Source organism: Capsicum annuum, chromosome 8 (genome assembly GCF_002878395.1).
Source record: "Capsicum annuum cultivar UCD-10X-F1 chromosome 8, UCD10Xv1.1, whole genome shotgun sequence".
Taxonomy (NCBI): Eukaryota; Viridiplantae; Streptophyta; class Magnoliopsida; order Solanales; family Solanaceae; genus Capsicum; species Capsicum annuum.
Window position 1 is genome coordinate 167,608,175 of NC_061118.1, and position 25,348 is coordinate 167,633,522.

General features: G+C 33.0%; 1 protein-coding gene across 2 annotated transcripts; it reads right to left on the reverse strand.

The window, feature by feature from the left end:
- Positions 1-618: 618 nt before the first annotated feature.
- Positions 619-12,892, reverse strand: LOC107840320 (upstream activation factor subunit spp27). Of its 2 annotated transcripts, none has more exons than XM_016684154.2 (6): positions 12,362-12,892; positions 10,881-10,992; positions 10,609-10,783; positions 10,136-10,189; positions 9,814-9,989; positions 619-1,035 (listed from the first exon to the last, which is right to left on the reverse strand). In XM_016684154.2, the coding sequence occupies exons 1-6, from the start codon at positions 12,673-12,675 to the stop codon at positions 919-921; spliced, it is 948 nt and encodes a 315-aa protein (XP_016539640.1). In that variant the 5' UTR covers positions 12,676-12,892; the 3' UTR covers positions 619-918. The 2 variants fall into 2 exon arrangements, with proteins under 2 accessions (XP_016539640.1, XP_016539639.1); XM_016684153.2 differs by having other exon boundaries at positions 10,881-10,995; positions 12,362-12,851.
- Between the last annotated feature and the right edge of the window lie 12,456 nt (positions 12,893-25,348).

The following is a 25,348-nucleotide window of genomic DNA, read 5'->3' on the forward strand; positions in this document are numbered from 1 at the left end:
GCAGCCTTCTTTTATCTGGTTTAAGAACCAGCATGGCAAGAGTACAACAACAACATAGCCAAGTTGAGGTCTGGGGATGGTAAAGTATACGCAGTCCATACCACTACGTCATCTTGTCTCCGATAGACCCCCCAACTCTTAAGACCAAACAGGAAGGAATAATATCATCCAGAGCAAGAACGAAAAAAGTAAATTCAAACCAAAAGAATGACGAGGAATCGATCGAGGGAGAAAAGAAATATCGCACAACCATTATTACACAAAAAGGCCAACACTAGAGCAACTATGCTTTGATCAGAATAAAGTGCGGTGGGATGAGTAGTATTCTTCCTCACTTAACCAGAGATTCCAGATTCAAACACCAGAAATTGGAGTAACTCCTGTAGGGAGCACTTCCTCCTTTAATGAGCTTTACACGATGCAAATATGGATAGGCTGGATGTTAGATAGTTAACCAAGCAACAACAACAACAACAACAACATACCTAGTTTATTCTCACATAGTGGCGTCTGGGGAGGGTAGAGTGTACGAGACCATACCACTACCTCAGGTGAAGTAGAGAGGCTGTTTCTGATACACCCCCGGTTTAGATAGATAGTTAACCAAGCAAACCAACGAAAAAGAACATCCAAGCATGAATAAAGGATATAACAATTCTTTTTTTCCATTGCTCCAATTTTATCGGAGTCCCAGGAAGGACAACAACTTTGCTTTCTTCATTTTATCTTTTGCATTGGCAGAAGGGGTTGAGATTAATAGGTATTTTGCTAACATTCAAGATCATATATTCCTATACTATGGCTAAATGACTGTACCTGAAAACCATAGAAACTAAGAAAGAGGAACCACAAACATGGCCAGATAGAAGACAAATTACTCTCATTGCCAACTGCAAGCAGACCACAATATCAGTCTTCTCATTTGATAAAATGAGCAGTCAGCAGTTTCGAAACTGTGAAGCCATGGAACGAATCAACTTGAAATAGTTCTTTCAACCGTTCATCACAGATAATTGTCTTCTTATTGGATGGATCCTGCAAAGAAACAAGCACATTATCAAGTCCTGAGATGTTTTAAAACCTGGTACACATGCCTAACATACAACCACAGTATAACTGCTAAGGGATGGGGGATTTGCTTCAGTAAATTCCTTTACAGTCCCAAGAAATATTCACATCTCATATAGATATTAATTATATAACTAATTTTGAAGTTGCTGAAGAACCTGCTAGAGGCGAGGGACATTCAAGAAAGCTAATTGGTACTTCTGAAACACTTCCTAGAGCCAGGGGAAGACCAAGAAAGGTAACAACTACTTCTAAAGTTGTTGAAGCACCTACTAGAGGAAGAGGAAGGCCAAGAAAATTAGTTGGTACTTCTAAAACACCTCCTAGAGCCAGAGGAAGACCAAGAAAGAAAGCTACTACATTTGAAGCACCTGGTAAAAGCAAGGTAAGACAAAGAGAGCAACATAGTACTACTGAAGCACCAGAACGAGGCAGGGCAGCCCAAAAAGGACATTTTTTAGTGACATGGAAATGCATAGAAGAATATTATTCAGTCCCAAGTAGTTTGAAAATCCAAATAGTTATAGTGCACACGTTGCACCTAGCATGAGAATATTAATTATAGAAGGACATTCAGGGTTTGACATTCTTTTTTGTGTTTCAAGAATCTACGTCAACAAAAGATAATCCATTGGACTTCTGACCCTGCTAAATAGAGTTGACTGAAGTTCTCATTAACTTTTAAATAACATTTTAATCATGACTATTAGTTTATGTCTTCAGTCATCTTGTTATATTTGACCTCCCTTTCAATTTTGTTTTGAGTAATGCCATTACACTTTTTGTTAAGTTTTCCATATCAAAGAATTCAAAATTTGAGATAATAACATTTTTTTTCCTTTTGAACAGCAGCCTATTTCATGTTTAATTAATCCAGCTTATCTAACCTCTTTTCTTTATAGTTTTTTCCTTTCCCAGGAAAAAATATCTTAAACCTCCAGTGACTTTAACCATTTGAGAGCAATACTGCTACATAATAGTATATGTATGTGTGCGAATATAACTAATATCTTCTTTCTTGAAAAATAAAGAGACTAAGGTAACAACTAATTCTGAAGTTGTTGAAGCACCGGCTAGAGACAGGGGACGCTCAAGAAAGCTAATTAGTACTTTCGAAACACTACCTAGAGCCAGGGGAAGACCAAGAAAGGTAACAACTACTAAAGTTGTTGAAGCACCTTCTAGAGGAAGAGGAAGGCCAAGAAAACTAATTGGTACTTCTGAAACACCTCCTAGAGCCAGAGGAAGACCAAGAAAGAAATTTACTTTTGAAGTTATTGAAGCACTTGCTAAAAAGCAAAGGAAGGCCAAGAAAGCAAAGTAGTATTACTAAAGTTGTTGAAGCACCAGAAAGTACTAGGGGAAGCCCCAAAAGGACACTTTCTAGTGACATGGAAATGCATAGAAGGATATCACTTAGTCGTGAATAGTTTGAAAAGCTAATTAGTTATAGTGAACATGTTGCACCTGCTAGATCTTTTCTTGCTCAATCCAACGTAGGAAATTAGGAATAGCTAGTTAAAGAACTAAGATAATTAGAATTGGTGCGCTTGTTGCCGAAAATGATTTTACATATTTATTTTCCTTTAAAAAAAGAACTAGTTTAATTTAAAAATTTCAAGTTGTTAATTGAGTTTTTTTCCTAAATTAATAAACATTAAGTTAACATTTTTGTGGTTTATATTGCAATGAAAGCGAGGTGTTGCTAAGATAATTAAGAGCGGAATAAAACAAAATAAGAAAATACTTTATAGAAGGAGAGATTAATTCCTCTATGAATAATTACAAAATGTTGAATTTCTTTTTCGCTAAAAATATTTTATTCTAATGGTTCTTTGAATTGAGAAGAAAAATCTTTCTTTTTGTTTAACCTTATTACTCATCTCTTTTAGCTGGTATATTGTGATTGCTACTTTACCTTTCTACCTTGTTGTAGTCCTTGATTTGTAATCAAAATCCATAGTAATATCAACTGATCTTATAGGTTGTTTTGCATTAATATATAATAGTATTCTATATTACTTGCTATGGTAATGAAACATAATATAGTTAGTAGCTACATCAGAGACCTAAAATTTTATCCCAATTTTCAACATTTTTATTGTACGTTGCAAAATCATTTTCGACAACAAATGCACCAATTCAAATTGTCTTAGTTCTTTAACCAGGTACTCCTTCTCTACCTACATTAGATTGAGCAAGAAAATATCGAGCAGGAGCAACTTGTGCACTATAACTAATTATATTTTCAAATTACTTAGGATTAAATGATATCCTTCAATGCATTTCATACTACTAGAATTTTGGATTTCCCCGTCATCTTTCTAGTACTTCAACAAGCTTGCTTCAGTAGTACTACTTTGCTCTCTTGACTTTTCCTTGCTTTTAGCAGGTGTTACAACAACTTCAAAAGTAGTTGTTTTCTTTTTTGGTCTTCATCTGGCTCTAGGAAGTGTTTCAGAAGTATCAATTAGTTATCTTGACATTCCTCTTTCTCAAGCAAATGCTTCAACAACTTCAGAAGTAGTTGCTACGTTTCTTGGTCTTACCTTGACTCTAGGAAGTGTTTCAAAAGTACTAATTAGCTTTCTTGGACTTCCTCTGTCTTTAGCAGGTGCTTCAGCAACTTTAGAAATAGTTGTTACCTTAAGCTCTTTATTTTCCAAGGAAGAAGATAAAATAAAGAGCCTAAGGTAAAGACTAATTCTAAAGTAGTTGAAGCAAAGCTAACTGGTACTATTGAAACACTTCCTAAAGCCAAGGGACGACTAAGAAAGGTAACAACTACTTCTGAAATTGTTGAAGCACCTGCTGGAGGAAGAGGAAGACTAAAAAAACTAATTGGTACTTCTGAAACACCTCCTAGAGCCAGAGGAAGACCAAGAAAGAAAACTACATTTGAAGTTGTTGAAGCACCTTCTAAAAGCAAAGGAAAGCCAAGAAAGCAAAGTAGTATTACTAAAGTTGTTGAAGCACCAGAAAGTACTAGGGGAAGCCCAAAAAGGACACTTTCTAGTGACATGGAAATGCATGTAAGAATATCACTTAGTCCTGGGTAGTTTGAAAAGCTAATTAGTTATAGTGAACATGTTGCACCTGCTAGATCTTTTCTTGCTCAATCCAATGTAGAAAATTAGGAGTAACCGGTTAAAGAACAAAGACAATTAGAATTGGTACGTTTGTTACCGAAAATGATTTTACATATTCATTTTCCTTTTCAAAAAAAAAGAATAATTTAAAAATTTCACGTTGTCAATTGAGTTTTTTCCCTAATTTTTTCTATAAATTAATAAGCATTCATTAAGAAAACATTTTGTGGTTTATATTGCAATGAAAGCAAGGTGCTGATAGATAATTAAGAATGGAATAAAACAAAATATGAAAGTACTTTATAGAAGGAAAGATTAATTCTTCCATGAATAATCACAAAATGTTGAATTTCATTTTCACTAAAAATATTGAATAAAACAATACTTTCTTTTTGTTTAACCTTATTACTCATCTCTTAGTTGGTATATTGTGATTGCTACTTTACCTTTCTACCTTGTTGTAGTCCTTGATTTGTAATCAAAATCCATAGTAATATCAACTGATCTTATAGGTTGTTTTCATTAATATATAATAATATTCTATATTACTTGCTATGGCAATGATACAAAATATAGTTAGTAGCTACATCACAAACTTAAAATTTTATCCCAATTTTCAACATTTTTATTGTACGTTGTAAAATCATTTTGAAAACAAACGCACAAATTCTAATTGTCTTAGTTCTTTAACGTGGTACTCCTTCTCTGCCTACATTAGATTGAGCAAGAAAATATCAAGCAGGTGCAACAAGTGCACCATACCTAATTAGATTTTCAAACTACTTAGGACTAAATGATGTCCTTTAATGCATTTCCATGTCACGAGATTTTTGGGCTTCCTTTGCATCTTTCTGGCGCTTCACCAACTTCAGCAGTACCCTTGCTTTTAGCAGGTATTTCAACAACTTCAAAAGTAGTTACTTTCTTAGTCTTCCTCTGGCTCTAGGAGGTGTTTCAAAAGTACCAGTTAGTGATCTTGGCATTCCTCTTTCTCAAGCAAACGCTTCAACAACTTCAGAAGTAGTTGTTACGTTTCTTGGTCTTACCCTAACTCTAGGAAGTGTTACAAAAGTATCAATTATTGTACGTCCTCTGTCTCTAGCAAATGCTTCAACAACTTCATAAAAAGAGAGATTAATTCCTCCATGAATAATTATTACAAAATGTTGAGTTTCTTTTTCGCTAAAAATATTTTAATCTAATGGTTCTTTACTTTTTCCTTTTGTTTAACCCAATTAACCATCTTTTTAGCTGGTAAATTGTGATTGCTACTTTTTCTTTCTACCTTGTTGTACTCCTTGATTTGTAATCAGAATCCATAGTAATATCAACAAATCTTATAGGTTGTTTTACATTAATATAAAATAGTATTCAACATTACTTGCTATGGCAATGATACAAAATATAGTTAGTAGCTACATCACAAACTTAAAATTTTATCTCAATTTTTTATTGTACGTTGTAAAATTATTTTCAGCAGCAAACACATTAATTCTAATTGTCTTAGTTCAGTAACCAGATACTACTTATGTGCCTATATTAGATTGAGCAAGAAAATATCGAGCAGGTGCAACTTATGCACTATAACTAATTAGATTTTCAAACTACTCGGGACTAAATCATGTCCTTCTATGCAATTCCATGTAACTAGATTTTTGGGCTTCCCCTGCCGCCTCTTTCTTTCTGGTGCTTCAGTAGAACTACTTTGTTCTCTTGGCCTTCCCTTGCTTTTAGCGGGTGCTTCAACAACATCAAAAGCAATTGTTTTCTTTCTTGGTCTCCCTCGGGCTTTAGGAGGTGTTTCAGAAGTACCAATTAGTTTTCTTGGCCCTCCTCTGCCTTTGGCAGATGCTTCAACAACTTCAGAAGTAGTTGTTATGTTTCTTGGTCTTACCCTGACTCTAGAAAGTGTTTCAAAAGTACCAATTAGCTTTCTTGGACGCCCCTTGTCTCTACCAGGTGCTTCAATAAATTCAGAATTAGTTGTTACCTTAGTCTCTTTATTTTTTAAGGAAGAAGATAAAATAAAGAGCCTAAGGTAACAACTAACTCTGAAGTTGAGACATCCAAGAAAGCTAATTGGTACTTTTGAAATACTTCCTAGAGTAAGGGGAAGACCAAGAAAAGTAACAACTACTTCTGAAGTTGTTGAAGCACCTGCTAGAGAAAGAGGAAGGTCAAGGAAACTAATTGGTAGTTCTGAAACACCTCCTGGAGCCAGAGGAAGACAAAGAAAGAAAAGTACTTCTGAAATAGTTGAAGCACCTGCTAAAAGCAAGGGAAGGCCAAGAAAGCAAAGTAGTACTATTGAAGCAGCACCAGAAAGAGGAGGGGGAAGCCCAAAAAGGACACTTTCTAGTGACATGGAAATGCATAGAAGGATATCATTTAGTCCTAAGTAGTTTGAAAAGATAATTAGTTATAGTGCACATGTTATACCTGCTAGATCTTTTCTTGCTAAATCCAATGTAGGAAGAGAAGAAGTAACTAGTTAAAGAACTGATACAATTAGAATTGGTGCGCTTGTTGCAGAAAATGATTTTACATATTCATTTTCCTTTTCAAAGAAAGAATGTTTAATTTAAAAATTTCACGTTGTCAATTGAGTTTTTTCCTTCTTTTTTCTATAAATTAATAAACATTCATTAAGTTAACATTTTTGTGTTTTATATTGCAATGAAAGCGAGATGCTGGTAGATAATTAAGAGTGGAATAAAACAAAATAAGAAAGTACTTTATAGGAGGAGAGATTAATTCCTCCATGAATAATTATTACAAAATGTTGAATTTCTTTTTCGCTAAAAATATTATAATCTAATGGTTCTTTGAATTGTGAAGAATGATACTTTTTTTTTTTTTGTTTAACCTTATTACTCATCTTTTTTAACTGGTATATTGTGATTGCTACTTTACCTTTCTACCTTGTTGTAGTCCTTGATTTGTAATCAAACTTCGTAGTAATATCAACTAATCTTATAGGTTGTTTTGCATTAATCCACCCCAAGTTCATCCACGATTGCTGGAATTGGAAATTTATTGGGAGCAGTAATCTTATTAAGGGCTCGATAATCCACACAAAATCGCCAGCTACCATCTTTTTTGCGAACTAGCAACATAGGACTAGAGAAAGGACTTGTGCTTGGTTGAATGATACCAGCTACAAGCATTTCCTGGACAATTTGCTCAATCTCATTTTTCTAGTAATGAGGGTAACGATATGGACGAATATTGGGTGGATTAGATCCCTCGTTAAGCAAGATAGCCTGATCATGACTCCTACTAGCTGGCAACCCTTTTAGTTCCTCAAATGAAGTTCCAAATTCTTGTAGTAATTGCTGGAAATCCAAATTCTCTTGGACTTCCTTTGTTGTTTAATTCATTCAGGTCAACATAATACTCTTCCCCATCTTTTTGCAAAGCTTCAAACAAAATTTTGTGTGATGCCACTGATCTGGGCAATGAGGGATCTCCTTGAATAACTCGTGTTTGCCCTCCTATTTCAAATTTCAGCGTCAACGCCTTGAAATTGGCTTGAATATCTCCCAAGGTTTTCAGCCACTCTAATACCAACACCACATCGGCATTTCCCCAAATCAAAAAGGAAATAATCTTGTGTTATCCTTAATTTATCAATCCACAATTCCACTTCTTTGCAGCTGCCCTTACACTTTACCGGCTGCCCATTTCCTAATTCCACCACAAATGACTTTGTTTATATTTTCTTTAACTCTAATGCTTCAGCCAATGTGCAAGAGATAAAATTAGTTGATGCTCCGCTATCAATCAACACAATAACCTTCTTTCCCAATATTGTTCCCCATACCTTCTAAGACTTTTTTGTGGTAAATCCTGCAACAGAGTACAAAGCCAATTCCATTAACTTTTGAGACTCTGGATGTTCTTGAACACTTAATTGATCCATCCCTATACTTATTATTTCCTCCGAATGTTCTTCTATATCTCCATCTTCGATATCCTTTGCTGCAACAATAAGCAAGTTTATTGTTTTGAATTGCACCGATGATTGGGGCCATATTTCTCATCGCAGCGAAAACGAAGTCCTTTTCTTAATTTATCCTAATACTCTGCATCCAATAGCCTTTTGTATGATCCTCCATGGCTAGCAGAATTTCCAGGTCCTGGCTGCATGATTTCTCCTAGCTTCTGCTCTTGAAAATGTCGTGGTACAGTTGTAACTGTTGTTAAGGCAGAATGATAAGGTGTTGTGGCTACACGCACATGTGGACTTGTAACACTTCCCATTTGACTATTGCCAGTCACTTGAAAATGTGTTGAACCCCTAGGAAGTGTCATAAACATATGCGAAGGCAAGTGGGCTTGGCTGAGAGCCCAATTCTTTTCTTCAATACACTGGCTTTGGTCCATGATTTGGGTTAGAGTTCCTAACTTACTTAGACGCAATTCTGCCTTGATCTCTCCTCTCAGTCCTTTTGTAAAAATCCCCATCAAAACTGCATCATCCGCATCTTTCAAGGGGGCTGAAAGTAATTCAAAATCTTCTCTGTATTGGGCCACACTTCCAGCTTGTTGCCGTCCCATCAACACCACATATAAGTTTCCTAACTGTGATGGAGTGAATCGGTAGAGTACGGCTACTCGAGACACATCCCATATGACAGTTGGTGTTCTTGTCTCCCACCATTAGAACCAATTTAGGGCTCTACCTTCACAGCAAACAGCAGCAGCCTCCAGTTTTTCCTTGTCATCAATGCCATTGAAATGAAAATAACGCTCTGCTCTGTTAAGCCACCCATATGGGTTGTCACTAAGGGCAGTTCCAATCTTCTAGGACGTGTTTCTTCACGAAATTGTGGCTGAACTTCCCAGAATTCATCGCTTCTGCGATTGTTGCTGTTTTCCGCCATCATATCTGTGTCTTTAGTTGGATTTGTCTGAATCTTTCATTTCCTTTCATATGTTGAAGAATTTTCAGCGACATGTTCATCTTTTTTCTGCATCCAGTCTCGTAACTGCTCCATGTAATCACGTACTGAACCAATCTCGTCTTGTACTTCGGCCATTGTCTTCTCTAATCGTTCAATCCTCCCTTCCATTCTGGTTGAAACCATAAAGGCTTCGATACCAAAATTATTAGGAATCCTGAAATCTACTTGTGCAAGAAATCTGTAGACTTCCAAAACAATGCAAAAGTAGAAACAACACTTCAACTATTATTTACTGTCATCACCAAGTAGAACGAGTTTTACAATTAACAAATAGAGAATATTTCGACAACCAAGGCATTTCGAGGAACCTTAACCTCCTAATCTGCCAGAAAATCCTACAGCATAATCTGATAGTTTATGCTTTCTTCCCAGTACAACATATCACAAAACAACTGCCTAAACTGCTATGTAACTGCTAGAAACTACTAGAATTACATACATAGAATCATTAATAAATAAAACAGATACATTTAAGCTTTATTTTCACCCTTCTTCCTGCGGTTATAGACCCTAGTAACAGCAGATCTGACATGATGTCATCCAATCATAACAGCTTAAAAACAATGCTAAATTGCGAGAAGCTCAAGGAGTGCCAACTTTTTTATAAAAAGAATATGTTAACTGAATGAGTAGCAAAACCAAAACAAGAACTGAAATGATGAAGGATGTCAGCGGAAAATGCAACAAACCTGCAGCTCATTTTCTTTTATATATTGCCATATTCGCTTGATAACCTCAGCTCGCGGCAAGGAATTTTCACCATTGCCAAAGAATTTCCCAAGAGCATCTGACAATCGAACTGGAGCAAGAAAGCCAGATCCTCCACCTTTCTGCCTTTTCTCTTTCTGCTTTGGCTCATCTAAAGCTGGTTAATTGAGAGTTGTAGATTTAACTTAGCAAAATGCTGTCGTTAGTTCGAGAAAAGCTGAAGCAAAGGCTTCACCATACTGCAAAGCAACCTAGAAAAGGCAGAAAGCATTACTTTCTGCACTTCAAGCAATTTATTCTCACCTTCTTCTCTGCCTTGTTTCTGTGTCCTCTTCACAGAAGATTTGACTTCAGCGGCTGCGTGAGTCAAAAAAATATATATATTAAATATGCAAAAAATTTCACAATTTCACAAGAACTTCCACTAAGTTGAGTTCTGAGTCTAAGAGATATTATAGCTGAAGCCACAAACAACTCTGAAGTCACTACCAAGCAGAAATTTTAATCTAGACAGGGGTGCTAGGCGTACTGCTGAAACCCCTTACTGAACCCTGTAATTGCTGTGGTTGTCAAATAATTACACAACAAACCAGGAAAGTATGCAACTATTGCTTCAAGAACCAAGAAAACAACAGGCCATAGGCACAGTGCTCTGCTGCAATCACTTTATTACCTAAAAGCAATAATCCCCATAACTACAGCAATACCATGACAATGCGAAATGGCTCATATTGCAAAATCCCACAATGAAATTGTCAAAAGGAAAGTAAAGTTACCATCTTTCTCATCTATGGGCCAAATATGCTTGGATAGCACTTTGTTCATCTGGAACATGTCTATTGCTTTGGCCCGAAAAATTCCACTCAAAACATCATCACACAAAATTTTCCGCTTGTTCTGTGGGTTTTGTAATTTCTTCTCCCGGATATAGGCCCAAATCTTCTTGACGACCTACTAACAAAAAGACATCACCAAACGATATACAGGAATTAGATCAAAGACAAAGTGAGGATCGCAGCAGCAATATGCCATACAAGTTAAGCATCACCTCTGGTCTGCCAAGTTCTGGTTCGCCAACCAATTTCTGAAGCTGTGGAGAAAGTGCACATGGTTTGTTAAAGCCCCCTTTTCTCTTTTCTTCTCCATTCACTTTCTCAGACCTTCTTGAAAATATCAAAAAACAATTTGGTGTGAACAGCAATAGACAAAGCACGATTTACAAGTGTATGACCAAGACATAGCCAGGAAGAAGCTTTCTTCTCCTGTGATAGCTTTACCATATCTCATGTATTTGCTGATAGTTGGGAGAATAATCAGTAAACAATAGCATCTAGGTTATGCACCAACATACAAATTCTTGCTTTCAATTAACTTTTGCATTCACTTCTACTATCTAGAGAATGACCCCCAGCAACATGATTAGAATGCATTGAACAATTTAAACTTGAATCAATGCAAAGATATGAATAACTGATAAATAAATAAATCAACTATGCTACAATCCCAAACTAGCTGTGTTTGGTATAACTGTTATATTGATCATCTATATACATCTCCTTATACCCATTTTATTCCATTAGTAGATAAGTTATCTTCCAAAGTAAATTAGGGTCTGCAAAACTAGAGATTCTTTCACACTTATTAGTCTGACATACAAGTCTTTAACCAGTCTACAAAAGACTCTTCGCTATGTCGAACCTACGTGTAACAACAACAATTAAGTATTAATCCCAACGTTGGCATCATCCATATGATTTCTTTCGTTCCATTTCCAGTGGGTTATGTCGTTCACTGAGTTTGTATTTATTTTGATAGATTGTAGACCTTTATGAACAAAGCACCTCTGTATAACTTTAAGCCTGTTCTCCCTTTAGCAGTGTCATCAAAAGTGAAAAGCGCGAAAAAGCTCTAAGGTCCATTGAGGCTTTAAGCACGAAGCACAAGTAAAGCATTGAGCTTTAGCGAAAAAAGACTCACTAGTAAGTAAAAGTATGTCTTAAACCCTTGATTATGACACTGAAGGCCAAGTGCTCAACACATTTTGAGCCTCGCTTCAGTGATTCAACGCCCTCTAAATGCACCTTTGACAACACCGCCTTTTAGTGCCTTCAATCATCTTATGTAGGACACAGTCAAACCATTGCAAGCACCATTTTATCCTCTATGCAGAGTTCTTTAGAATCATTTCTTATCTTGTCCAATCTTACATAACCACACATATATCCTAGCATTTGTAAGACACTATAAATAAATATGAAACAAGTCAATAAACAAAAAGGGTGCCATTCAATTTCCTCTCGTTAATGAAAATAGTAGCGGGGCCAGTGGACACTGCCATACCTAGCTCAGAGAGACTGTTTCCCATAGACCCTCGGCTCAAGCAAAAAAAAAGTCCAAAGCAGTACATAAAACACATCATATCTCCCAAAATAGGCCTAAGTACTTGCATATTTCTCGGTTTTAAGCATCGAAAGTGCCATGAAACCATGGCACATCAACCATGGGTATACATAAATGGAGAAACCATACCTAGCTTTCTTCTTTGAACCCGTATCATTAGAATTGTCATTCTCCACTAATTCTTCCTCTCCCTCTGAACAAGAATCACCATTTTCCTCTTCCTTCACATCCTCTACTTCTTGTGCGTCATCATTTGGAGTTTCTTGAACATGGATTCGAAGGAAAACATCGATTTGGTCCCTTATAAACGCTTTCCTATCAAGTAAATCAACCCCAAATTCCTCCTCAAGCATCCGACGAACAGTCCCGGCAGTGGCAGTTTCAAGGTCAGAAACTGTTAGTATTTGCCGGAGCCGTTCAATTAACACAGAATCCGACACCATTCTTGGGATAAAATGGCAAGTACAAAACTGGAAAAGGTAAAAAAGGTACAACCACTGTTGCCGTACTCTAGCAGAGACGAAGTAAACCTAACTTCTTCAGTTCAAGAAAAAGAAGAGACTTTGGCTATTGTCAAACAAGGAAAATATATATGTGTACTTTATACAAAGTCAAAAACTCTTTTTTTCAATTTTTTTGCTCTTTTTGACTTTTGTGATTAAATGGAACCTTCTAATATAAAAATATATAAAGGTTTAAGATTTCTCTTTCGGGATTCTTTGTAAAAGAATTTTTTAAGCCCGTTTGATCATAAAAATCATAATTTTTTGGAGTTAAAATTAGAGTTGAAATTGTACTTGGTCATGAATATAAATTAAAGTTGTTTTTAAAATTTTATAAGAAAAGTATGAGCGAAAACAAGTAAAACTTGTGTTCACTTTTCCAAATACAATTCTGAAATTGTATTTGAAATTTTCATGGCCAAACGTACTTTATTTTCACTTTTTTTTTACTAAAAAGAAATAATTTTTTGAAAAAAAAAATAAAAATTCATGGTCAAACGGCTACTAAGTGTTTTTTTTTTGATTGAAGAGTTTATAAGTTTTTGTTTTTTTTTGAGAAATGATCCATTTTAAGTATTTTAATTTTTTTTAATTTAAAATTTAATTATAAGTTTTAAAAGTTATAAATTAGTTCACAAATCACCAACTATCAAAAAAGAATTGAAAAACCTCCTCTCACCAAAATCTTTTAAAAATTACAAATTAATCAAAACCTGATTCGCATGGACAGATTGATTATCAATCCGACCGATATAGATAGATCGATTATCAATCCGATCGATATATGGACAGTGAATTATCGATCCAACAGATATAGAAAGATCGATTATTGATTCGATCGATGTTACACATCGGTATTCTATATAATTCAATAGTGATCGATTATAGTAATTAGTCTGATAAATTAATCATCGACCTTTTTTATCCAATGGATTAACCATCGCTCATTTTCTATTTGACAGATTAACCATCGATCTCTTTTTATCCGATCGATTACAGATATATCCATAATATATTAAAAGTGTGAAGACCCTTAGAAAAGTGAATTGAACTTTTTACCCTTTATTAAAACACTCCCCTTTAGATAAAATTATCTTTTCATCTTTTTCCTACAATTATTATATCATTATATATATAATATCAACTCCTAGAGAATCTGGAAAGAGTCCTAAAATACATGGTATATATGATATCTAATTAATGTAGACTCCTAAAATATATATATGTTGGGAGGTTTCTTTTAACATATATAAATAGTAGAAAAATTATTATTTCTAAATATTAGGAAAAAATTTAGAACACTTAAAAAAAAGATGGATATTAGGAATTAATTCCTTTTAAAAAGGACACAATTTTAAAAGATAAAAAGTCCCACGAGTATTTTTTTTAAAGCCTTTTCTTCTAAAAAAATATTATGATAGGTAGTTAAACTTTTATTTATATCAAATAAAATTCTAATTTAAATTTTGTCCTAATAAATTTTGGTTATTGAAATTTTCCTTATTTGAACAAATTCTAAATTTTAGAATTTCGATCTCAGCTTTAGATTAAATCGTCTTTTCACTGTTTTTCTAATATTTAAGAGTTGAAAATTAACCAAATATTTATAGTAAAATCTTTTTTATTAGAAGTCATCATCATAATTAATGACAACTAATATTTTTTTCATTATTTTAAAATTCTAAATCAACTAAAGTTGATTTTAAGAAAATCTGAAAAATCTAGAAAGAAATATGAAAGCACTAAAATAAGAAAAATATAAGAAATATCAAATTTCTAAAAGTTTTAAGTAAGTAATCAAAGTTTTTCTAAAAATTTAACTTTAAAATAAGAAATATTTTAAATATAGAAATAAATAAATAAATAACGTGCTACAAATATGGTTCAAATCGATGTGTCTCTCTTAGTCTCTAGTAATAAAAAAAAAAGATACTACATGACGAGCGCAAAAGTGACGATCCATTAAAAACTTAAACTTTTGATGGTAAAATATATATGTGTTTACAATAAAATATAAGTTATGTTTACATTACTATATTAAAGTGTGAAAGATTTTGGAGATCACGTGATTTAAACTTTTTGCACGTCATTAAAAACATTTGCAATAGACAAAATCTTCAATTTCAAATAATTAGAAGTTACACGTGCGAGGCACGTGCGGTCAAACTAGTATATATATTTATACACACACAACCTTTTTTCTTTTGAAAAAAAAACATGATAGTAAAATTAAAGGAAAGTCGAATCTTACAATTTAGGAGGAGATAAAATATTTAGAAATAAAATATGATCTTTGAAAAAGAGAAAATTGAAAAATTAATGAGTTTTTAGTAAAAATAGAGGAGAAAAAAAGTTAAAGAAGGGGAAAGAAGCAATTTGAAATTGAAATAATGGGTTAGAGTTTTATGTTTTAAGTATATTTGTAAATATCTGTCATAATTTTTAATATGTTATTATAGTTCCATTCTTCATTAAAGTTACTTTTATTATTTTGTTTTAAAATGAGAAAATGAAAGTAGCTCATTTTGCTAATTGGAAACTTAAATAGGCTTGTTAGCCAAATTTTTTCTTTCCCACAAAGGTCTAAAATTTAATTTGTAAATATATGTACTTGTGATGAAAAATTGAGAATTTATTTAAGGTCGCGAGAAAAATAGATCATATATCATATCTGAGATCAAAGAAAATATATTTAAAAAGGAGACATAAATTGACAAGTTTAAAGGAAGATGATTCTTTAATAGTTTAATTGTCATGATAATGGTTATGTTAATTTTATCTAAAGTCTCTTTATTTGATAGGGTTTTTCTTTTTTAGTAGATGAGAATAGAATTAAAGGTAACATTATCCCATAGAAATTTCCTTTTCAAGAAAATTAAATTTAATTTTAAAATTTCACGTTGTCAATTGAGTTTACACTGCAATGAAAGCAAGATGCTAGTAAATAATTAAGAATGAAATAAACAAACTAAGAAAGTACTTCATTGAAGGAGAGACTAATTCTTGCATGAATAGTTATGACAAATGTTGGAACTTCTTTTTCGTTAAAATATTTTAATCTAATGATTCTTGAATTGTGAAAAAAATACTTTTTTTCCTTTTGTTTAACCTTATTACTCATCTTTTTAATGACATGCTGTGACTGCTACTTTACCTTTCTGTCTTATTATAGTTTTTGATTCTAATCAAAATCAATAGTAATATCAACCTTATAGGTTGTTTAGCATTAATATATATAGTATTTTATATTACTTGGTATGACAATGATACAAAATATAGTTAATAGCTATATCATAAACTTAAAATTTGATCCTAATCTTCAATATTTTTCTTGTACGTTATAAAATTATTTTCGACAACACACACATCAATATTAATTGTCGTAGTTCTTCAATCAGATACTCGTTCTTTGCCCACAATAGATTGAGCAAAAAAAACAAATTGAGCAAGTGCAGCATGTGCACTATAACTAATTAGATTTTCAAGTTACTCAGGGCTAAATAATGTCCTTCCATGCATTCCCATGTCACTATAAGGTGTCCTTTTTGGCCTTCTCCTATCTCTTTTAGGTAGTTCAACAGCTTAGGACGTACTACTTTGTTTTTTTTTTACCTTCACTTGGTTTTAGCATGTGCTTCGACAACTTCAAGAGTAGTTGTTTTCTTTCTTGGTCTTCCTCTGGCTCTAGGAGGTGTTTCAATAGTATCAGTTGGTTTTTTTGGCCTTCCTTTTTTTCTAGCAGGTACTTCGATAACTTCAGAAGTAGTTGCTATATTTATTGGTCTTTCCTTGACTATAGGAAGTGTTTCAAAATTACCAATTAGCTTTCTTGGACGCCCCCTACCTCTAGTGGATGCTTTAACAATTTTCGAAGTAGTTATTGCCTTTTCTAATTTTCTTTCAGCTTTATGAGGTGTTTCAAAAGTACCGGTTAGCTTTCTTGGCCTTCCCCTGCCTCTAATAGTTGTTTCAACAATTTTAGAAATAGTTATTATCTTTCTTAGTCTTCCCCTGGTTCTGGAAGGTGCTCCAACAACTTTAAAAATAGTTGTTGCCTTTCTTGGTGTTCCTTTAGGTCTAGGAAATATTTCAGAAGTACCAGCTAACTTTTTTGGCCTTCCATATCCTTCAGAAGATTTAGCAATAGCAGTACTTGTTTTAGCAGCTTTACTTGATTCAACAAAATTCTACAAAATAAAAAAAAAATCATTTAAGCAAATAATTTTACAAGCTATTATATAAAAAAAAGTATTTACTAGTAATGCAAAAATAAATACCTTTAAAGGACAATCTTTTTTTCTTGATAGCTTATCACACTTTCTTGTCTCAATTTCAGTAGTTGGTGGTTGAGTATCTGCAGCAATTTCAGCAACTGTTGATTGAGTAGCTGAAACAGTTTTAGCAATTATTGGTTCAATGGATGCAATTATTTTAGTAGTTTCATTAAAATGGACATCCTCGGCCTCTTTTTGAACAACATTCTCACATTCTTCAACACACTCACTTCTTTTTTCATATAAAGCAACAACATATTTCTCATTAGGAATGTTGCTTTTTGATAAAGCAGTGAGACCATTTATCCGAAGATCCATGTGACAGACATAAACTTCAATAATATCTCCATTGTCAAAATTTTTAGAAAGTTCAAAAAAATCTCTATCAATTTGGATACCAAGAATGTCACTATGAGGTGGCTTAATATAAAATGTGCAACTTTTAGTATATCCTAATTATTTGTGATAATTCCTCAGTTTAATAATGGATATTTTGTCAACATTAACATCTAAAAAATCAGTGATTTTTCCACCAATATACAATGATTCTCCTCTACGAAGATCCGAAATGCCACCATGATACCATCTTAATGTTACCAATATAAATTCACTCATTCCTGAAGTTGTACAACAATAATTGTAGTAAGCAATTAGAAATAGAAGAAATAATATGGACAAATGAGCATACATATTCAAATATGATACAAATATAAATATTTTGAAGAAAATGAACAGTTCTAACATGAAACAACAATAACATACATCATAATCAGTCACACCTATATACTTAGAATTTAAAATAGAAATAAATTCTAATTACTGACTAACTCTAAAGTATGCAAAATTAATAATAATGTAATCTAACTAAATGCCTGCAATGAAAAGGTTAATTTATTAAAAGCAAAATGATCAATTAGATCCTTGTATATATTTGAATTTGTAAAATGGATATCTCTACTTAACCTTTTGTAATTCACTCGCCTTAAAACTAATGCCACATCAGATCCATGTCACATAAACTAATACCATGTCATAATTATTTTCTTTGACTATTTTTTTAATTATTAACCAAAAATAATAATTTTTCTACTTATTTTTAAAAATAAAATTAATATTTCTTCCACCTTACTCCACCTCCCTAACCCACAATCAGTATCACCACCATCTCCTCCCCACAAACATAGAGAATCCATTTGCATACAAAACTAAAGGCACAAAAATAACCTTCCAATGAAGAGAGAAACAATAATAAACAAAGCAAGAAATAAAAAAATGAAATACTAGAAATCCATTATCATACAAAATTTAAGGTACAGAAAATCTTACGGATTTTGTATCCCAAAAAATGTATTCTCGTTTTTAAAAAAAAACAATGAAATTTCTCAATAATAAACTGAACGTTGACTTACTTGAGGCTTCCTTAATATTTAATTCTAAAATTGGATAGAAATTAGATAAATCTGTGAAAATAGATTGTGAGCATTTTTGAGGTCTTTGAGAAGAAGAAAAAAGACAGAGCACGATCCATGAAAAAATAAATTCATGTGCTATCCTCTCAGTCTCTCTTCATCTTCCTTAACCCAAACCACTACACCAAAATGGAGGTTTGTTGGTCTTGCTCATAAAGAGGCGCTAGAGAATCACTGCATTAAATTTGCTTCCAATCCTCCTTACCGAAAATCGGTAAAGCTTGACGAGGAGCTTAAGGTAAACATCATCGGGATTAGGAGCAGTACTTTTGGTTTCATTACTCTTACCTCGCTTTCAAATCGATACCCATGGTTGGTAGGGTTTGGAGATGGAAAAAAATGGCGGAAAATTTTCTTTTTTCCTCTTTCTTAATTATTTAACTTTTTTCTTTTGAATATAATATCTTTTTTTAAGAAAATTCATTGCATCCACACACTTTTAAAATGTGACACCACACGTTTTAACTGAGTCAACAAAATAAATGCCAAATAAGCTCGGTCAATGAACAAAGAGATTTGAAATATTGTATTTTGATGAGTTTAAGAGTTTAGTTGACAAATGAATGAATAGAAGGGTTCAAAATACAAACAGATACAAGTATATGAATCTACTAGACTATTTTTCCTTTATTAAAAGGCATCTAAGAATGATCCTATCATGGACTTTGTTGTTAATTATTTTTAGCAATGATTGTCATCTTTCACGCTTTGTGTGTGTATTTAAAAGCTTCAACTGCAACTATCAAAGAATTTTAGATAAGAGATTTTAAGTAGTACCTAAACAGACAAATAAACTTTTAGAAACTTCTACACAGAAAATACAACAAAAAATAAGCAAATTTAAGTTCACAAAATAACAAAAGAAGATAGAAGAACGAAAATGAAGGATCAGAAAAATCAAACCTAAAAGAATAGAATTGAATGCAGAGATGAACGATTAAGAAAAAAAGACAGAGAACAACTGAGAAAGCAGCAGCAGAAAGCGGCTGAATGCAGAAAACGCATTAGGTCAAGATATTTGGGTGAAATTAGACAATATAGGGTAAAGGGTAAAATAGAATTTTATAATATTACATAAGGGTACAATTGAAAAAAGAAATAAATTAAACAATGGACACCACCAAATCAGTAGTTACATAAAGAAAAAATTTCCATGATTACCAAATCATGAAATCAAATCACACCATACCATACATCTTATTGTACTTGATTATTCGACTTGCCGATTATTGATTATCGATTTTTAATTGTCGATGATCGTTCATTTAGTGTTGCTCACCATTTCGCGATCGACCTTTATCCAATATGCCAAATTGAAAGATGAAGTACATAAATGCTACCCTAAATCACAAATAAAATCTATATTGAAAATCATTAAAAATTATTTATGAACTAGTATATCTCCACAAATATAATAAACTTAATGTAATACCATAATCGCTTGAAAACAAGTCATGAACTAGTTCAAAGACAACGAACTGATAATATTTTATACAAATCAAGAGTTCTTACAACAGATATGAAGGTCCATAACAACAGATTGATATCTGTTTTGATTTTACTAGTTAAAAAATTAACTCAATTTGCTAACAACTTAGTTGATCAACAATACAAAAATAAGTTAAAAAAATTCATATCTATAACTCCACGGCTAATATAAAGAAAATTAGAATGTGGAATAATAGAAAAAAAAAATGTGAAGGCGAACCTAGATGGTGGTGGCGTGACTGAAAGAGGAAGAAAACCAAGAGAATTTATTAGCCCTAGATCTTTTTCTTTTTGGTTTCTTTACTTTTTTTGGTTTCAAATTTAATTTGAAATATTGAATTTGGATAATAGTAATATTTTATTGATTGATTTTCTATTTAGTTAAACTGTGAAAAATAATGTTACTTTTGTAGTATTAGAATTTCAAAACAAGTTTGAATTTAAGAGAAAATATGCGATCAATATGGATCGCTCCCGCAAACTGCTAAACAAATGAGCCTCAAGGATCTCTTTCCTTGCCATGGTACCAATCATGCATTAATTTATGGATTCGTAGCGAAAAATAGTTATAGATTAACACGTTTTTTAATATAATACCAAGATCTATCATAACTAGTGTAGATTTATGAAAACTCTCATTCGTCACTGTAAATCTGCCCCTGCTCCCAAAGCTAAATTATCAATACAACCAATTCAAAGTGAAATATGAAATCCTCACCCACCAAGAAACAAACAACAACTTTAAAACAACCGAGTAAAAGTTAAAAACATAGGAAAAAAAAAGATTTGGTAATTGATTACAAATTGTAAAAAAAGTTCGAGAGTTTTAAAAATTCCAAGAATAATATGAATGAAATAAGCCTAATGAAATAATAGAATGTGGGATCTCTAAAATTTTACCTTTTGAAAGGAAGTGCAAACACTTTTTTTTAGTTTGAATGACTTTGTTGGACCAATTCAACTAATGATGTTCTTAATATTATACTAAAAAATAGTTGAAGGGATCATAAAAATTCCCGCAAAATTCAAGTATGTAACAACAATTTTAAAAGAATTCTAATATGATTGATATTTTAGACTTGACCACATGAATTAAAAAATTTACTCACTCTTAAAATAGAAATAATTTTTTTTTTTGTAAAGTTAAAATAGTACCAGAATTTCTCAAATCTTCTTCTTACAACTTGTATTTTATTAAGACTGTGTTTGGTATGATGGAAAATGTTTTACTATTTTTTCTTGTTTGGTTGTAGTAAAATATTGGAAAAATATTTTCCAAGATAACTCTTTCTTCTCTATTTGAGGGAAAATGACTTCCCTCATGGACCAAGGAAAATTATTTTTTGAAAAATGATAAATGTGACTTATGCCCCACCCCCACCCCTCTTCCCCAACCCAACAACACTCATATTCATGACTCAAAAAATCACATTTCTAAAAAATTTACATTACTCAAAAATATTTTTCACTGTACTATGTTTTAATTTTTCACTATTTGAAATAAAAAATAGTGAAACCCGAATTTTTTTCTTTTTCAATGTTCGTTGAATGTATTGTTATTTTCATATGCATAGAGGAAGACTTACCTATGTTACTTTTGCTAATTACATATTTCATTTTGTAATCGATGTAACTTGTTTCACAAGGTTGAATAAGCTTGTCGTTCCGTTATATTTCTATTGCTTGTAGTATCTTGAGATTGTCTTGACAAAATACTGAAAAATATCTCCTATATTTGCTAATTAATAGTTTCTTAAATTTAGTGATTTTAATATTTTATATTCGATATTAATATTATTTGCTATGCCTAAATTAGTTCTTACAAATCATTGAGTTGCTAGAGACACTGATATACTAGTTAACAGTTAGTAATATTTTCTAAAAAATAGTTTTTCACTCACCAATCAAACACTAGAAAATATTTCTAAAAAATATTTTCTACTCAACAACCTAACACCATAAAATATTTTTCACTCACCAACTAAACATGAGAAAAAAATAACTTTTTTTCAGGAAAACATTTTTCAAGAAAAATATTTTTCATCATACCAAACACACCCTAAATCTTGTCCATCATTCGTAAAGTTTTTATAAAACACTATAAAAATATGATCAACACATAAGGTATATGTTTAATGACAATTGCATAAACTATGTATATGCAATTTGTTAGGTAAATAAATTTTGATTACTTTTAGTATATTGTCATAAAAAGATACAATCTTCTTCATGATCAAGACTATTAAGTTGCCACACTTTGATATGTTTATGTTCGCTTGAAATAATTTACTTTTATGATACTTTTATTCTTCTATAACATATATCAACAATATTCTTAATATTTATAGCCTTACTCGATTCAGTTTCCTACCCAACGAGAGAATTTCCGACAATGCCATCATTATCCAAGAGGTAATTCTCACTTCAGGAAAATTAAGGGCAAAAAGGCTAGCATGGTCCTCAAAATTGACATGGAGCAAGACTTTGATAGGATTGAATGGTCCTTTACCAGACAAGCCCTCAATTTTTTTAACATCCCTCCCAGGCTAACCATCCTAATAATGTCTTGTATCTCTCTTTCCACCATTTTTGTGCTGGTTAATGAAGGTAAAACCACTGCTATAAGTCAACTAAGGGAATAAGACAAGGGCCTCCCTCTCTCCTTACCTTTTCATCATGTGTATGGAACTCCTGTCTAGGAGAATTGACTATGAGGTGGATATTTTCAACTGGATCTCCATATCCATAAGTAGAAAATGCCTCAAAATCTCTTACATTTTCTTTGCAAATGACCTCACTCTCTTTGCTGAAGCTAATGGGGAAAACTGCATAACCATCAGATATACTCCCTAAAGCTTCAGTCACCACTTAGGCTATAAGATAAACACTCTCAAATCAAAAGTCCTCTTCTCTCAAAACTATAAGCAAGAGGACAAGAACACTCTCTAGCATCCTCTCGATTCAACCTAAGGATTGCTTTAGGAGATACCTAGGCTTCCCTATCTTCCATAAGAAACCTTGCATAAGGGATTTTCAGTTTGTTGTTGACAACCTCAACGCAAAATTAGTAGGGCGGAAAACCAACTTCCTTAACGTAGCAGGAAGAATCACCTTCACAAAATTTTTTTTGAAAGCATCCCTACTCATTTCATGCAATATATCTCCCTCCCCTCAACAATCCATAACCTCATTGACAGAATTTAGAGAAACTTTATCTGGGGATCAACTGTGGAGAAGAGAAAGTTACACCTCCTCGGTTGGAACATCATTACCACCCCAAAAAATATGAAGCTTGGGACTCTAAAAAACCTCTACCCGGAATGACACTATGCTAGCTAGCTTAGCATGGAGATTCCATAAGAATCCCAAAAGTCTCTGGGCTGGCACTCTCAATAAGAAGTATTCCAGACCTAGTCACACTAATAAGTCTCAAGACCTTTCGAGAATCTGAAAAATAATTACCAAGGAGTGGGAGTTCTGCCAGAAAGCCTCCCTTTGGAGTCCATAAAGAGGACAAGGCAAACTCTTAGACTGACAGATGACTCTCCCACAATGAGCCAATTCTTAACACCATCCATGGTCCTCTTCCTCAAAATCATGAAAAGACCAAACTTTTTGAAAACTGTACTAATGGTGAATGAAGGTCAACAACTTCCCATGGAGCTCCCCCAAGAGCTCCTCTATACCATCAAGTCATCCTTTACTCCAAACCCCAGGGCTTGCACTGACACCCCCATCTGGAATATCACAAAGGACTGAAAATTCTCTAGCAAAAGTACCTACAACATGCTTGCAGGTACCCCTGAAGCCAATACCAAGAGTAACTCCATTACTCTCAACTAGATTTGAAAGGTTGCCCCCCTTAAATAAAAATCTTTATTTGACTCATTCATCATAATAGGCTCCCTACTAGCCACAATCTCTTCAAGATAAAAATTAAAGAAGCCTCCAATTACCAAGTATATAATCACTCCACTGAGGATATAAATCACATCTTTTTTGAATGCCAAATAATGCATGCCTACCGTAACACCATCATTATTAAAAGCTCCAACAGTAACTTCATAACTCCCCAGCATAATCGCCATTCAAACTGGGGCAAAACTTTAAAAATTCTCCACCATGCTGCCTACAATAACTTCTTAGACTGTCTTGGCATCCTCCTATTTTGCCTTTGGTCTATTTAGAAAATGAGGAATCACAACACATTCAATAATAGCAAGATGAAACCTAATCCTCATCAAGCCTATGCTGAGGTTGTTTAATATAAAATGACCATCACCGACACCACTCCCTCAACTCACTATGATAGCATCAACATTAGGTGGGTTCCCCCAATTAATAGAAGTTACAAATTGAACACTGATGGCTCTTGTATGGAGAACCCTGGGAAAGGGAGCATAAATGGTATTATCAGATCTGATTCGAGAAACTGGATAGCGGGCTTCTACAAAAGATTTTACAGAACCATAAATAACCACAACTTTCAGCTTTGTAGAGGGACTCAATTTAGTGGAGTAAAGAAAGTTGTTACCCATTGAAATCACCATTGACTCCGCTGAGGTTATATCCATGCTAAAAATGGAAAACATACACTATGATGTCCTAATTAATGAATGCAGGTCAAGGCTAAGATAAATAGGGAGCCTAAGGATAGCACATTGCTATAGGGAGCAGAATGGAGAGACGAATCTTATGGCCAAGGAAGGAGCTAACTCAATAGACTTTGAAGAAATCAGTTTTTTAAAGCACCGCCGTGTGCTGCAAAGCACTTTGGACTGACAACGCAGGAACTTGTTTTGAGAGGAGGGTTAAAGCTTGTAACTTAAACAATGCTATGCCTCAACTTTATTAACTCTCTTTTGGATCCTGGCTAACGTAGCAGGAATGATTTGTACTGAACCTTTATTTAATTTTTAATGCATGTCTTCTTCACCAAAAAAATAAAATAAAATATTTATGTGTTTATCTATCATGAATAATTCACTTGCATGATTAATAGATGATGTATTTCACTTTTAGTTCTCTCTCTATATATATGTAATTTTTTAATTGCTAATTTGAAGTACTATTTGATGCTTAATATTTTATAATAAGTCTTGGAATAAGTTTTTTTTTTTAAAAAAACTTTTATAAGTTTTTAAATGACCATTATTTTTATCATCTCTAGCAATATCTCAAAAGCAATAAAATTCATGCCAGTGAAATTTCAATTTCAATTGAAAAAGCAAAGAAAATAAAATATAGGTGTGGTTATGCTTTTTTTTTTAAAGAAGATTCAAAATCACTGTAATTTGACTTAAAAGTTGCCTGAGTTGAATAATAAATGCATAATGTAGTAGGGTTCATCAAGAGTTCCAATGGTAATTATCGTCACATTCT